This window comes from Entelurus aequoreus, linkage group LG20, assembly GCF_033978785.1.
Source record: "Entelurus aequoreus isolate RoL-2023_Sb linkage group LG20, RoL_Eaeq_v1.1, whole genome shotgun sequence".
In the NCBI taxonomy this organism is placed as follows: domain Eukaryota; kingdom Metazoa; phylum Chordata; class Actinopteri; order Syngnathiformes; family Syngnathidae; genus Entelurus; species Entelurus aequoreus.
This window is the reverse complement of record NC_084750.1, coordinates 49,348,562-49,365,647: the sequence shown is the minus strand read 5'-3', so window position 1 is coordinate 49,365,647 and position 17,086 is coordinate 49,348,562. Positions and strand designations below refer to the sequence as shown.

Genomic DNA, 17,086 nt, shown 5'->3' with positions numbered 1-17,086 from the left:
ATCAGGCTTTGTTTTTTACACAATCACTGCCACATTAAAAAGTTAAAGTACCAATGATTGTCACACACACACACTAGGTGTGGCCAGATTATTCTATGCATTTGACCCATCACCCTGGGAGGTGAGGGGAGCAGAGAGCAGCAGCGGTGGCCGCGCCCGGGAATATTTTTTATGGTGATTTAACCCCCAATTCCAACCCTTGATGCTGAGTGCAAAGCAGGGAAGTAATGGCTCCCATTTTTATAGTCTTTGGTATGACTTAGTCAGGGTTTAAACTCTCAACCTACCCATCTCAGGGCGGACACTCTAACCACTAGACCACTGAGTAGGTGGATGTAGTAGGTGTTGTAGTAGGTTAATGGCTGCACCAATATGAAGGAAATAACAGGTCAGTATAGCTTTTACACACATAAATAACTTGTCAAACCTGCCAGCTAGCAGGCTAGGTACACAGCGTCAGTTACCATGGTAACTGACTCTGACTTTGTCTTAGTTTTGTGTAAACATGTTGATACACATTGTTACAAACTGAGAGGAACATCAACCTCTCATAAATATTGTCTGGTTTTTATGAACAACATAAAACAATCAGTGCATCATCCAATTCATCTTCCTGTAGACAATCTATTGAAGAATAGTGTTAATAATAAATATAAAGTTAGTAAAGAAGTAAACAAACCTGTTGTGTGTAACACAACTTGATGTTGTCGCTCCTTCTCCTCTTTTGTTGGACAAAGTTCCTCCTCGTACTCTGCTATGGTTCTTTCGCACATTTTCACACAATCACAACACTTTACACTCACACTTGATCTCTGCTTAGCGATGTGTTTTCATCACTTCTTTGTTAGCAGCTAACAAGCTAAGCTAACTAGCAAGCTAAGCTAGCATGAAAGTGCGCTCAGACTAATATACAAACAGTTATTAATGAATAGAGTGTAATAAAGGACATATATGTGTACATGGACACACAGATTAAGAACACTGCAATAACGTCTTCACCGTCAGACGCCATCTTGCTTTATCCTCGCCGTGTTTGCTTCGCGCGCAGTCTTGTCAGATCTCGCGAGAGAAACAAGTAACCAGCTCTTTTCCAGATCTCGCGAGAGAAACAAATAACCAGTTCTTTTCCAGATCTCGCGAGAGAAATAAGTACAACCAGCTCGCAACTCCGGTGAAACTATTTTATTATATACTATTTACTTATTTTGAAAATAAAAGTCAACTTGTCCACTTATTTTCGTAAACATATTCAAATATTTAACAATGTATTGAAACAACAGTAACATAAAGAAATAAAAAAAAATTAAAAATTAAATATTACACACATGATATTTTTTTGCCTTTGATGCTAATCGTTTTTATAATGTATTTTAGAATGTGGGAGGTTTTCATGTTCTTTTTAAATTTACTTTGGCATTATATTTATATATATTACACTTTTATGCAGATGACTGCCAAATGTATATGCCAATTTGAAAAGGCCACGGCCCCCTGACACCCCTTCTCAACTGTCTATGTGATGTCAAGGCTTGGTTAGCCCAGAATTTTTTAATAATAAATGAGGGAAAAACAAAAATGTCAGTTTTTGGTCCGGCCCTCACTGACTGGGGACCATTGCAAAATGATGTGCGTCCCAAAGTCAGCAGCCTTGGCGTCACTATAGACAGCCATTTTAAACTTGACAAACAAGTCAATGGCGTTTTAAAATCCTGTTTTTATCATCTTCGTCTTTTAGCAAAGGTAAAACCATTTTTATCTTTTAACCTTTTTGAACAAGTGGTGCATGCTTTTATTTCAAGTGGCCTGGACTACTGCAATGCACTTTATGCTGCCATTAGCCAAAAAGCTCTCTCCCGGTTGCAGTTAGTCCAGAAGGCGGCAGCAGGACTTTTAACAGGGGCATATAACCCCAATTCTTCAGAGTTTGCACTGGCTCCCTGTTCATTTTAGAATTGATTTTAAAACGTTGCTGTTTGTTTTTAAAGCTTTACATGGACTGGCACCTCAGTATATCTCGGACCTCATCCAAATTTACACTCCTGCGCGCGCTCTGAGGTCCGAGAGCCAGCTCCAGCTCGTGGTGCCCAAGACCAGACTTAAATCTAGGGGAGACAGGGGCCTTCTCTGTGGTTGGCCGTAAGCTCTGGAACACTCTGCCCCTCCATGTTCAAACTGCCCCCACAGTGGAGTGTTTTAAGTCTCGTCTTAAAGGCCTACTGAAATGAATTTTTTAAATTTAAACGGGGATAGCAGATCCATTCTATGTGTCATACTTGATCATTTCGCGATATTGCCATATTTTTGCTGAAAGGATTTAGTAGAGAACATTGACGATAAAGGTTGCAACTTTTGGTCGCTGATAAAAAAAAAGGCTTGCCCCTACCGGAAGTAGCGTGACGTCACCGGAGGAAGGACTCCTCACATTTCCCCATTGTTTACAATGCAGCGAGGGAGATTCGGACCGAGAAAGCGACGATTACCCCATTAATTTGAGCGAGGATGAAAGATTTGTGGATGAGGAAAGTGAGAGTGAAAGACTACAGTGCAGTGCACGACGTATCTTTTTTCGCTCTGACAGTACAGTAGCTTAGGTACAAGGGTTCATTGGATTCCACTCGTTCTCCTTTTTCTTTGATATATCGATCTCTCTCTCTCTATATATATATATATATATATATATATATATATATATATATATTAGAGATGCGCGGATATGCAATTATTTTATCCGCAACTGCATCACAAAAGTCGTCATCCACCCGCCACCCACCCGAACCAACATTTTATCAAAACCACACCCACCCGCCCATTGTTATATATGTAATATAGACGATGCAAGGCATTAGTGAGGTTAAAGAAAGGAGACTGATCCAATGCAGCAGAGACATTCAATGCGTGCCACGCATTAATATCTCTTGCAGTTGCAGCAAGCAGAATGATGCTTTTAAGAAGTTGAAAAAGTGTTTTATAAAGACTAGGCCTATATTTTTGTTAGGTAAAAAAAATGTTCGGAATTTATTTCAATGAAAATTAACTTGTTAACGTTATAATGCTCAAATAGGGACGAGGGCGGGGTGCACAGTGAAACAGTGAACAATTTTGCGACAAAGATGAACCTTTATTGATTGATCTGCAGCCATGACAAAATATCAGACAATCTCCATTGTCAACGACAGGCAGGAAAATAAAAATGAACACATAGTCTATGTTGTAGGCATAGACTCATACGTTTTTAAGTTGAAATAAAAAAATCAATAAAAAATGTGCCTCATAAGCCTTAGGCTGTCAATCACGCGCACAAACTTTAATTATACAACAACATATGTATGTCATCCCTATTTAAACAAAAATAAATTAAATAAATAATAATAATTAAATTATAATGATAATAGACAAACAAAGCAGGCTAAATGGCCTTACATTGTAGCCAATCGGAGATGCGCTTCACTTGAAAGCGAGGCCAAATAATGAACACACAGTAGTATATCTCCAATAGAAAAAAAGTACAATAAACAACGCAATTGCCTTAATTCCTTTGCATTGTAGTGCGCCCAAACAACAAGTAACCATCACAATTATTCAGCTGACCCAACTCAATATAGGTTAGACATGGTCATATTTGGTATAGCCTAGGTAACGTAGACCAGGGGTCACCAACGCGGTGCCCGCGGGAACCAGGTCGCCCGTAAGGACCAGATGAGTCGCCCGCGGGCCTGTTCTAAAAAAAATATATATATATATATATATATATATATATATATATATATTTTTTTTTTAAATTAAATCTACATAGAAAAAACACAAGATACACTTTCAATCAGTGCATCAACCCAAACAACCTCCCCCATGCACACTCATCCACACCCACTCACACAAAAGGGGTTATTTCTCTCTGCTACCAATATTCTGGTTCCCACAACATAGACAACACATCTGCAAGGGACACAGTCCCTGAAGCACACATGATTGTATAGGCTGCTGGTCCAATAACATTTTCATTAATTACTATTTTTTATGTAATTATTTTTATATTGTTTTACTTTCTTTTTTATCCAAGAAAATGTTTTTTATTTATTTATCTCATTTTATTTTATTTTTTAAAAAAGGGCCTTATCTTCAACAGACCAGGGGCCGTACTTATCAAGCTTCTCAGAATTACTCCTAAGAAGTCTGCTAAGAGTTGACTTAAGAGTAAATAAATTATTCGCTGAAAGCTGCACTTAAAAGTTAGTTATCAAGCGTCTTACTCACACTTTCAGCGAATTGTAGGACTGAATCTTAAGTGTCACACTCAGAGCTGAATTACGACATTACTATGTGCCGTAAATGGAATTTTAGGTGACGTCATTTCTGTGTCCATAGAAATGACCAATCACGGAAGGGAATCCGTTGTCTAAGAATAAAGAAATATCTTGGAAATATTTAATTGGACAATGGGAGTGTATATTTTGACAATAAACTACAAAATAATACAAAACAAACTAGTCCCCGCCGGCACTCACGCTACCGCTCCCTCTCTTCTCTCGCCCACACACTCACTGACGTCACTCACCTCACGGCCACACACATACGCTACTGTCATAACATTTTCTTTCCAATTCATTAATTAGGCAACTAATTTGAAACTGGTGTGGGTGGCTCTATATATACTAACCCACTGCAGCCACATGCAGAAATCAACATGGAATCGAAAAGTATTAAATCTGTGACAAAAATAATACCCGCTCTGTCTAAACGATACCGTTTGATCAGCTGCTCGTCATCAAACAAATCCAGGACATCGTTCCGCGAAATTTAGTCCTACTCTCAAACTTAAGAATAAAAGCTTTTTATCAACGTTCTTAAATCTAAGAATCACTCCTACTCTCCACGATATTTAAGAGACCTTCAGAGGTGTCTTAAGTGGTTAGGAGTTGCCAGCAGGGGATGGCACTGAGGCGAGAGAGACGTGCGCGAACGTTCAGGGAACGGAACAATGTTTTGTTTTTTTTTGATGACGAGCAGCTGATCAAACGGTATCGTTTAGACAGAGCGGATATTATTTTTGTCACAGATTTAATACTTTTCGATTCCATGTTGATTTCTGCATGTGGCTGCAGTGGGCTAGTATATATAAAGCCACCCACACCAGTTTCAAATTAGTTGCCTAATTAATGAATTGGAAAGAAAATCTTATGACAGTAGCGTATGTGTGTGGCCGTGAGGTGAGTGACGTCAGTGAGTGTGTGGGCGAGAGAAGAGAAGAGAGGGAGCGGTAGCGTGAGTGCCGGCGGGGACTAGTTTGTTTTGTATTATTTTGTAGTTTATTGTCAAAATATACACTCCCATTGTCTACTTAAATATTTCCAAGATATTTCTTTATTCTTAGACAACGGATTCCCTTCCATGATTGGTCATTTCTATGGACACAGAATTGACGCCACCTAAAATTCCGTTTACGGCACATAGTAATGTCGTAATTCAGCTCTGAGTGTGACACTTAAGATTCAGTCCTACACTTCGCTGAAAGTGTGAGTAAGACGCTTGATAACTAACTTTTAAGTGCAGCTTTCAGCGAAGAATTTATTTACTCTTAAGTCAACTCTTAGCAGACTTCTTAGGAGTAATTCTAAGAAGCTTGATAAGTACGGCCCCAGGTTGTCAATGAAATTAGATTTGTTTAAAGGGTTTTTTAAACCAGGCCCAGTCCAGATAATGTCCAAGTCGGACTCAGCAACACACACCTTCATTCATGTACACAGAAAAAAATTAGGGAACACAACAGATTGCATATAATTTATAAACAAAATTACATTTTCAAAATAAGCATTTATGTACAGTCCAGATTATGTCCAGGTCACTCAAATTAGGGAACACAACAACAGATATCATATAATCTATAAACATAATTATACTTTCAAAATAAGCCTTTGAGGACTTCTCATCTTTTTTTAAATGTTTTTTGGCATCATTATCGTTTTCAACCATGTAACTTTCTAAAGTTAGAAAATACTGAATAAATGTTTTAAAGAAAGTAATACTAAGTGAATATCTGTTTTTGGCCTTAAAAATAAACATTTTACAGAGTACTATAATTAAATTGACTAAATCATGATTGTCAATGAACTCTCCTAAAATAACAGAAACCACATTAAGCTTCATAAACAAACCAATCCTTAAACACATTTTTTCAACTTCCACCCAAAACAAAGACACAATATGACAATACCAAAACAAATGCAGGGTGGATTCAGTCTCCTGACAACAAAATTGGCAATCATCGGACTCTGTCATATTCCATAATTTTAACATTTTCCCTGTGGGTAAGAAGTTATAAATAATTTTAATTTGAAAATAACGATTTTGCACATCGATAGTGGTTTTATAGATTAGTTTGAATATGGCATCCCATGGCAACGGGCAGTCAAAAAAGTCCTCCCATTTTCCATTTGTGTTGTATGAGGCAGCCTTCAAAGATTTCTTTATTAAATAAAAATTATATATTTTTATATTTATTTTAGTTCCTTTTTGCCAACTAGAATTTCTTATTAGAGGTTTACAAACTAATAATTTAGTAGTTCCATAATTAATTATTTGTTTCCATCTTTTCCCAATTACTCCAGTTAGTTGATAAAATTAAAAGCTTGAGCAAGCATCACCATACATAGCTCTAAATTCATCATACTTCATCATTTTACCATTCTCATTGATAATATCATTGACAAAAATGATTCCTCTTTCAAACATATTTTTCCAAAAGAAAGGCTTTCCATCTATTACAATATTAGAGTTCATCCATATTAACTGCTGCAAAATATCGTCTCTTTTTTCTGGCACATAAAATTGAAAACACCACTATGAGTGGATTGTTTCCTTTATGAACCCCGCCATGTTTCCCAGCAGACTCTCTGGGAGGGGATCACTTGTAAAAAAGGATACAATTTCTTTTGATACAGTACATGTTTTTTGTCCAACAGGACATTTGTGTACCACTCAATGTTTAAATACATCTTTGGAACAATTGATGCTTTTAAAGACAGACACATAGCTTCAAGGTTGAGAAGTTTCAGGCCCCCATATTCATACTCTTTGTACAAAACCTTTCTTTTAATCTTTTCTGGTTTGCCGTTCCAGACAAAATCGAAGACCCTCCGCTCATAAATCTTAAAAAAGTTTTGTGATGGAGCTGGTAATGACAAAAACAAATAAATAAATTGAGGAATAATTAACGAGTTGGCAATAGACATTTTACCATACAAGGTTAGGGATTTCCCTTTCCATAATTGCATAATTTTGTCCAGCTTTCTTAGTCGATTATCATAATTTACTGAGCCTAGATCTTCCAGATTTTCTGGGACAACAACACCAAGTATGTTAACTGGTCCATCTGTCCACAAAACAAGCACTTTGCATTCCATTCGAAAGGACGTTCCCTTTAGATTTCCGATCCTTAACATTTTACATTTATCATAATTAAGCTTAAGGCCAGATTGCTGTGAAAATATGTCCAAAAGATTAAGAAGGTTCCGCAAACAATGAGGAAAAATCTTATCTTTGTGAATCAGCCTTTTCTGACATGAACTTCATCAAGAACAAACACAGAACACGCCTCACTGATGCACATCTGCAACTCACTCAGAGTTGCAGTGTCAAGTTACACACCAGAGTACAACACACTAGTTAACAGCATGCAATGCCAGGCTTCCCACTAACTGACAAAGAAACAGATAACAGATTTGGTGTCCAGTTCAAAGTGTGACATGATTTAAAAATTTGAGAGTTTACTTTTGTATTTTACATGAGTTATTATTTGTACAAACATGGTGCAAAGTAATTCATGATTTGTTAAAAAATGTTAGTGGCTAGCTAGTTAAAATGGGATATTGTGATTTCACAAGACTGTCTTAGAAGTGATCATTTGAAAATGTTCAATTTGAAAAATGTGCACTTAGAGAAAATATAAAAATAAAGTGTTGCATATTGATATTTATCTGTTTCTATATACATTTATTGTGAGAAATCATTAAGATGATCAGTGTTTCCACAAAGATAAATATCATTAATTATTAATAATAACAGAGTTAAAGGTAAATTGAGCAAATTGGCTACTTCTGGCAATTTATTTAAGTGTGTATCTAACTGGTAGCCCTTCGCATTAATCAGTACCCAAGAAGTAGCCCTTGGTTTCAAAAAGGTTGGTGATCCCTGCTATAAACTAAAATAGCACAAAGGCTACACTATGGACAAGAAACAAAAAACACTTACCGTGACACGAAGGAACTGTGACTAAAGCGGAGTGGACAAAAGTAGACGGAGCTACAACGACAAATTGGTAGCAGGTAAGTGACAAGTATTGTAAAGACACTACCATGACAATGATCCAGCTGTGACTGGAGGGCAGGACAGGTCTAAATAGGCAGCTGGCTGACTGACACCAGGTGTCAATCAACCACAGCTGAGGGGACAAAGCACTCAGGGAACAAACAGGAAACTGAATCAAAATAAGAGTGCTGACAAGAACTAAAGACAGGAAACTAAGACAAACACAGAAGAAAACTAAAACTTGATCAAACTGTCAGGGACAACCCTGACAGGGACATCCCTAGTTTTTGAATGGTTATTTGGAGGACTTTGTGGGTCTAATAGAGGAGCTCCCATTGACTCCAATGTTAGCTGATTTTTACTCACGTTTATTTACTAATTAGAATTTATAAAAATGTAAAACACGTCTTACATAAAGAATGTGAATGATAGGCGACATTTTTAAAAACAAGTGCAGTTTCCTTTTAATTTGTCAGATAAGTAAACTGTCCTTCAAATTTAAGATGAAAAACAATTGAGGTTGTTTATATATATTATCCACAATGAAGTTACTGTAAATCTAAGCACACAAGGGAAAGTACATTCATATACACATGAAGTACACATATGTGTAAGAATCATGTTAACCACCAGAATATTGTCTCGTTCTCCTAAAGCTAGGGCTGGGGGATATGGCCTTTTTTTAATATCTCGATATTTTTAGGCCATATCGCGATACACGATATACTGTATATGTGGATATTTTGCCTTAGCCTTGAATTGTTTATTGTTTATTGAATGGATCCCCATTAGCTGACGCCAAGGCGACTGCTAGTCTTCCTGGGGTCCATATAGGAGCATACCAAATTAAAATACAAAGAATACATGCATTACCAGACATTATACAATGGAAACATACAACATAAGATAAAAAGCTAGTTAAAACCAGTATTAAAAATTCACAATGGAAAAATACAACATAAGATAAAAAGCTAGCTAAAACCAGTATTAAAAATTAACGTCATGTGGGCAGCTGCATTAGGTGTATCTTCAAAGCTGTCTTAAATGACAATTTACTTTGTGAGAGATTAATGTGAGATGGCAATTGATTCCAGAATGATATACATCTATACATGACTGTATGATTGGTCCTGGGAGCAGGAAGTGTCAAATAGCCATTGCTGGCATTCCTAGTGCCATGAATATGTGTATTAGTTGATTTTAAAAACGGTTTGTAAAAGTAATCTGGTGATTGATCTAAAATGATAGTTCTGAAGAACATAAGGAGACTACAATGCATCTTTTGTTCAACAGACAACCAGGACAGGCGTGAATGCATATATGAAATATTAGTGCGCAAAGAACATTTAAGTAGCAGTCTAGCCGCTCTGTTCTGTACAAGTTGCAGTTTGTTCAGGTCAGACTTAGTCGTAGCGGATCATATTATAGGACAGTAATGAAGATGACAGAAAACCAAGGACTGTATCACTTGAGCCATTGTTGAGGATGTTAAGAAGGTGGAGCACTTCCTGACCATGGCTAGACCTCTTCCCATTTTCATTGAAATACCATCAATATGATGGGACCATGACAGTTGACTGTCTAATAGCACACCAAGCAGTTTTGCTTTTTTGACCTGCTCAATAGGTATGTCTGACATTGAAATATGAAGCTGTGGGTCATCAACAAGCATATGCCTGGATCCAAAAAGAATGCTTTTTGTTTTGTCAATATTCACAACAAGTTTACTATCATTTACCCAGAGTGACACTCTCTCCAGGTCCTGATTTAAGTTATTTTCTAGGTCATTTAAGGTAGAGGCAGTACTGTATAGAGTTGTGTCATCTGCATACATAACCATATTGGTGTTTGTTGTAACACAGGGAAGATCATTAGTAAAAATAATAAAAAGTAAAGGACCTAAGCAGCTTCCTTGAGGCTCGCCGCACTAATTGTACTTGCGTTCAGATAGGCTACCATTAAAACACACTCTCTGTGATCTTCCTGATAGATAGCTCAACATCCAAGAAAGTGACATACTATTAAAACCATATTTTCTCAGTTTGGACATCATTATGTTGTGATCTATGACATGGAATGCCGCACTAAAGTCAATCAGGACAGTACCAACCATCTTCTTGACATCCATTTGTGACAGCCAGTCATCAGTCAGCTGAGCTAGAGCAGTAGATGTTGAGTGACCTTGCCTATAAGCATGCTGGGAACACCACATCACTTTGTTGTAGGTAAAGTAATCTTGAATTTGTTTGAAAACAACTTTTTCCATCAATTTACTAAGAACAGGAAGTATGCTTATTGGTCTACTTTTTTTTTTACCAGTAAAATCTTTATTTTTGTCCTTGGGTAGAGGGATGACCTTGGCTTCCTTCCAAACCCCAGGACAGACTCCATATCTTAATGACTTATTAAATATATGACAAATCGAAGTTGATACATGGCATGCCGCAATTTTTAACAATTTGCCATCTAGCATGTCCGTCCCAGCAGGTTTATCAGATGGCAGTGATAACAACACTTTCTCAATATCAGAACTACTAACTGGTACAAAATCGAACCTGCAGTTTTTACCCTTCATTATATGATTTTCAATGAATGTGCATGAGGAGGAGCCATCAGAAGGCGTCATATTCACTCTCAGATTTTCCACCTTGTTTGTGAAGTAATTATTAAAATATGTGGCAATTTCCATTGGCTTAGTCAGGTAAGCTCCATCAACTTCTATATACGAATTTGTTTTACATGATGCTGATCTTCCCATTATTTGATTTAAAATTTTCCACAATTGTTTTCCATCATGTCTAAAGTCATAGATCTTTGTCTGATAATATACCTTTTTATCACCTCTATTTATTTTAGTTACACAATTTCTTAATTTACGATAGATCATCGCATCAGAAAGTAGACCAGAAGAGTCCGCCAACTTTTTAGCCTGGTTACGTTGCTGCATAAGTGCTTTGAGCTCATTCCCTAACCAGGGGGCGCCATTTGCCTTGACAGTTGTCTTCCTGACAGGAGCATGCTTCTCTGCAATCTGCAAAAATAACTTCATGAATGTGCTCAAAGCAGCTTCAGGATCCTCCTCAAGACACACAGTTTCCCAGTTAACATGTTTCACATCATCTATACATTTTACTTCATTAAAATATTTCTAAGACCTTTTATGTATTGTCACACTAGGAGCTTTGGAGAGCTTGGTCTTCCTCCTTATTGCAATTAAGTTGTGGTCCATAAAGCCAAGAGCTATTGATACTGTTTTAGTGCATTTATCAGGAACATTAGTGAATAGGTGGTCAATGCATTTGGATGACTTTAGCCCATTTCTATTTATAGTTGATCTGGTTGGTAGTGTAATGGTCTGTGTGAGGTTACAGGCATTAGTTACAGCAATAAGTTTCTTTTTCAGCGGGCACATAGCGGACCAATCAATGTTTGTGTCCCCAGTAAAATATATCTCTCTGTTCTCATCACTAGATTTATCCAACATCTTGCATATTAAATCCAGGTATTTTATATCGGCACTAGGTGGTCTATAGCAGCACCCAACCAGTATGGGTTTGGTCTGTGGCAGGTGAACCTGGATCCACAGGGCCTCAATATCAGCCAACATTAAATCATGTCTTACTTTCACAGGAATGTGACTCTGCACATACACAGCTACACCTCCACCATATCTTGTTCTATCCTTCCTAAAAATTGTGTATCCGTCTACAGCTGATTCAACATCCTCAAAAGAGGAGTCAAGATGGGTTTCAGATATTGCCGTAATGTGTATATCATTAGACTTCATTATCATACATAAATCTGGGATTTTGTTTCTTAAGCTACAGATATTCAAGTGAGCTATCAGTAGGCCTTTGCCGGGTAGTTTAAGGTTGTATGAAACTATGATGAAGAGAGAGAGCAATTGATGACTTATATTGCTTTTTACAACTGACCCTGAAACACAGTAGTGTAGGCCTGCTTTGAGGCATAAAAAGACGTACAGGTAGACATATATAACAACGCCCAACTAGTACATAGGCATGACATCTGCAACTGCAGCAAAAAACTAAAGAATAAAAAGAGAAACAATGAGTGACAGTCATTATGTGTGTGTGAGAAAGTGTCCATGAGTAGACACAGGGGTCCTACCTCGCCGCAGATAGTTCCTCAGATATTGAATTTGTCCAAATCACCAATGTCGTTGATGACCATCGGTTGGCTTTTTGGTTGATTAGGCCCGTCAGATTTTTGTTTCTCTGCAGGCGCTGGCTCTGGCTCGACAACCTTTGAGGTGCTACACACAATTGTATCCATTTTGTGTAATTGTGGTCCTAACATGATTAGCCTGCTACCCATCCGCGTGAAAGTTTGTTCCGCTTAGCTCCGCCCCCATTAGTTACTGTTGCTATGTCTGTCAAACTTTCGCTCCTACCTAGAAATTTAAAGCCTACAGGAAAAATAAGTAATTTACATTTATTTATACAGCGGAATTCACAGACAGAATCACAAAGTGATTTACAGTGTGTGTAGAAAATGAAAGCATAGTAAAAAAAAAAAATCTAAGAATATAATAAAAAATAAATACATTAAAGTGAAATTTCCTCCCGTTCCTCGCGCCCCACCTGTCATGTCTCTATTCCCCACCGTGGAGCGCGCCCCACACTTTGAGAGACGCTGGGTTATTCAATGTTTTAATCAATCAATCAATGTTTATTTATATAGCCCTAAATCGCAAGTGTCTCAAAGGGCTGCACAAGCCACAACGACATCCGCTGTACAGAGCCCACATAAGGGCAAAGAAAAACTCACAACCCCAATGGGACGTCGATGTGAATGACTATGAGAAACCTTGGAGAGGACCCCCCACCCCCTCTAGGGGAAACCGGATGCAATGGACGTCAAGTGGGTCTGACATAATATTGTGAAAGTCCAGTCCATTGTGGATCTAACAATAGTGAGAATCCAGTCCATAGTGGGGCCAGCAGGAGACCATCTCGAGCGGAGACGGGTCAGCAGCGCAGAGATGTCCCCAACCGATGCACAGGCGAGCGGGTTATTGAGTGACAGTGATGTATTGGTTAATTGAGTAACAGTGATTGGTTAATTGAGTGACAGTGATTGATTGGTTAATTGAGTGACAGTGATTGATTGGTTAATTGAGAGACATTAATTGATTGGTTAATTGCATGACAATGATTTATTGGTTAATTGAGTGACAGTGATTGATTGGTTAATTGAGAGACAGTAATTGGTTGGTTAATTGCGTGACAGTGATTGATTTGACAGTGATTTATTGGTTAATTGAGTGACAGTGATTGATTGGTTAATTGAGTGACAATGAATGATTGGTTAATTGAGTGACAGTGATTGATTGGTTAATTGAGTGACAGTGATTGTTTGGTTAATTGCGTGACAGTGATTGATGTGACAGTGATTGATTGGTTAATTGAGTAACAGTGATTGATTGGTTAATTGAGTGACATTGAGTGATTGGTTAATTGAGTGACAGTGATTGATTGGTTAATTGAGTGACAGTGATTGATTGGTTAATTGAGAGACAGTAATTGATTGGTTAATTGCATGACAGTGCCTATTATGTTAGATCCACTATGGACTGGACTTTCACAATACTATGTCAGACCCACTCGACATCCATTGCTTTCGGTCTCCCCTAGAGGGGGGGGGGGGGTTACCCACATATGCGGTCCTCTCCAAGGTTTCTCATAGTCATTCACATCGACGTCCCACTGGGTTGAGTTTTTCCTTGCCCGTATGTGGGCTCTGTACCGAAGATGTCGTTGTGGCTTGTGCAGCCCTTTGAGACACTTGTGATTCAAGGCTATATAAATAAACATTGATTGATTGATTGGTTAACTAAGTGACAGTAATTAATTGGTTAATTGACTGACAAAGTGATTGGTTAATTGAATGACAGTGATTGATTGGTTAATTGAGTGACAGTGATTGATTGGTTTGAAGGCACGTGGTTCCTGGCAGTCCGCTTACTGGTCAGGGTTTTCCGATGTCCACTGTGATCTGTGTGAAGAGGTCCAGGGTCTGTCTGGACAGCAGCTTGTAGGAAAGCGAATTGATGCCATCCTTGTCCATCGTGTCTCGAGTGTGAGATAACTGCTCAAGCCTTTGAGGAGCAGAAGAAGGAACATGAATCAAAGGATGGGTGGAGCTTTCAGAGCACCAAGGCTGCGTACCGCCGAGGGTTGGACTCGTTGTGTTTGTCTCTTTTGTGTCGAATCATCTTATATTTTCCCACCTCAACGCTCGGCCTGGTGATTGACATTCCTTTGGACGCCAATCTGCCAAAAGAAAAGGTCGGACTTCACCAGTATGTTGGGAAATGAGCACAAATCCAATATATTAGTCAGGAACTGCAACATGAGAGTCCATTTGAAATTAATTGATATACAAAACCCAAAACCAGTGAAGTTGGCACGTTGTGTAAGTTGTAAATAATGGTATAGGGGCACTAATACACCCCCATACCATCACTGATGCTGGCTTTTGAAGTTTGCACCTATAACAGTCCGGATGGTTCTTTTCCTGTTTGGTCCGGAGGACACGACGTCCACAGTTTCCAAAAACAATTTGAAATGTGGACTCGTCAGACCACAGAACACTTTTCCACTTTGCATCAGTCCATCTTAGATGAGCTTGGGCCCAGCGAAGCGTTTCTGGGTGTTGTTGAAAAATGGCTTTGGCTTTGCATAGTAGAGTTTTACCTTGCACTTACAGATGTAGCGACCAGTGGTTTTCTGAAGTGTTCCTGAGCCCATGTGGTGATATCCTTTACACACTGATGTCCATTTTTTATTTCAGTACCGCCTGAGGAATCGAAGGTCTGTAATATCATCGCTCATGTGCAGTGATTTCTCCAGATTCTCTGAACCTTTTGATGATATTGCGGAGCGTAGATGGTGAAATCCCTAAATTGCTTGCAATAGCTAGATGATAAATGTTGTTCTTAAATTTGCTCAGGAATTTGTTGACAAAGTGGTGACCCTCGCCCCGTCCTTGTTTGTGAATGACTGAGCATTTCATGGAAGCCGCTTTTATACCCAATCATGGCACCCACCTGTTCCCAATTAGCCTGTTCATCTGTGGGATGTTCCAAATAAGTGTTTGATGAGCATTCCGCAACTTTCTCAGTCTTTTTTGCCGCTTGTGGTGTTTTTTGAAACATGTTGCAGGCATCAAATTCCAAGTGAGCTAATATTTGCAAAAAATAACCAAGTTTTCCAGTGGGAACATTAAATATCTTGTCTTTGCAGTCCATTCAATTGAATATAGGTTGAAAATGATTTGCAAATCATCGTATTCTGTTTTTATTCACCATTTACACAACGTGCCAACTTCACTGCTTTTGGGTGTCGCAGCACTTACATCTAGAAGTTGTAAAACATGGTTATCGTGTATTGTTTGTTTGTACTAGTAGGCGTGTCCAAATCCCATGTTGATATCGCTCCAATATCAGTGAAAAGTATTTGGCGTACATCTAAATCTCCGATACAAACAGTCCTGACTTGTGCAAAGTTGGACAGCTGGTTAACAGTCAAGTCTTTTACAAAAGGTCAACATGGCATGCTACTGGGAGCTACACCGTGGCTAAGCACACAATAGCACACAAGCTAGACTTGCGTATTATAAGTGTCCTTGGTTGAACAACACTGCAGTCAAAAAGAGAACATTGGTCAAGAAACACAAATACCAAATAGTTAGAGTTGTAATTCACTGACACGTGTTTTCATTTGTTTCACCTGCATTGAAGCAGGCATTAAAATGATGATGATGACTAAGGATGGTGCACCTACACATATATATATATATATATATATATATATATATATATATATATATATATATATATATATATATATATATATATATATATATATATATATATATATATACAGTGTGTGAATGTGAGTGTGAATGTTGTCTGTCTATCTGTGTTGGCCCTGCGAGGAGGTGGCGACTTGTCCAGGGTGTACCCCGCCATCCCCCCGATTGTAGCTGAGATAGGCTCCAGCGCCCCCTGTGACCCCGAAGGGAATAAGCGGTAGAAAATGGATGGATGGATGCATACATATATATATATATATTGGACCACCCATACAAATAATGAGAATCAGGTGTCCTAATCACTTGGCCCGGCCACAGGTATATATATATATATATATATGTCTTAATTAGATTATCCAAAAAATAGTGCTTGATACCGTGGTAGAGCGTAATATGTATGTGTGGGAAAAATTCACAAGACTATTTCATCTCTACAGGCCTGTTTCATGAGGGGTTTCCTCAATCCTCAGGAGATTTTAATGGAAGCATTCACATACCATGGTTTATATAGGGCACAGAGCGGGTGGGTACAGGCAGGCGTGGGGGCGTGGTGATTGACGCATGTGTTACCTAGGAGGTGTTTCCTTCTGTGACGGCATGCTGATACAATTTCGCTGCGCTTGTTGAGGGATGACAACTCTGGACGGTATATGATAAACAGTTTCTCTTTTAAGCATTGGTTGCATCTTTTGTTACCACTGTTGTAAGGTGCGCTGGATGCAAGAATTTGCCATGTTATAGAGTATTCAACATTATTGTCTTTGAGATTCCAAATGTGTTTGCTGAGTTCTGTAGTGTTCCGGAGTCTTTTGCATCTGAAAGAAGCCTTGTGATTGTTCCATCTGGTTTTGAATTCTCCCTCAGTTAATCCTACGTATGTGTCGGATGTGTTAATGTCCTTGCGTATTACCTTTGCTTGGTAAACAACTGATGATTGTAAGCACCC

General features: G+C 38.4%; 3 protein-coding genes across 6 annotated transcripts in view; 1 reads left to right on the top strand and 2 right to left on the bottom strand.

Annotated features, from left to right (window-relative positions):
• Nucleotides 1–17,086, top strand: part of LOC133636330 (zinc finger protein 25-like) — a 1,044,419-nt gene that overhangs the window by 117,732 nt on the left and 909,601 nt on the right. The gene's annotated exons all lie outside the window — the stretch shown is intronic.
• The window catches only part of LOC133636332 (zinc finger protein 25-like), a 341,291-nt gene that overhangs the window by 186,716 nt on the left and 137,489 nt on the right, over nucleotides 1–17,086 (bottom strand). The gene's annotated exons all lie outside the window — the stretch shown is intronic.
• The window catches only part of LOC133636345 (beta-1,4-galactosyltransferase 1-like), a 40,155-nt gene continuing 37,193 nt past the window's right edge, over nucleotides 14,125–17,086 (bottom strand). The window contains exons 5-6 of the mRNA XM_062030315.1: nucleotides 14,493–14,597; nucleotides 14,125–14,422 (exon numbers count right to left, since the gene is read on the bottom strand). Coding sequence (XP_061886299.1) covers nucleotides 14,293–14,422; nucleotides 14,493–14,597 — 235 coding nt within the window. The 3' untranslated portion in view covers nucleotides 14,125–14,292. The remainder of the gene's footprint in view (nucleotides 14,423–14,492; nucleotides 14,598–17,086) is intronic.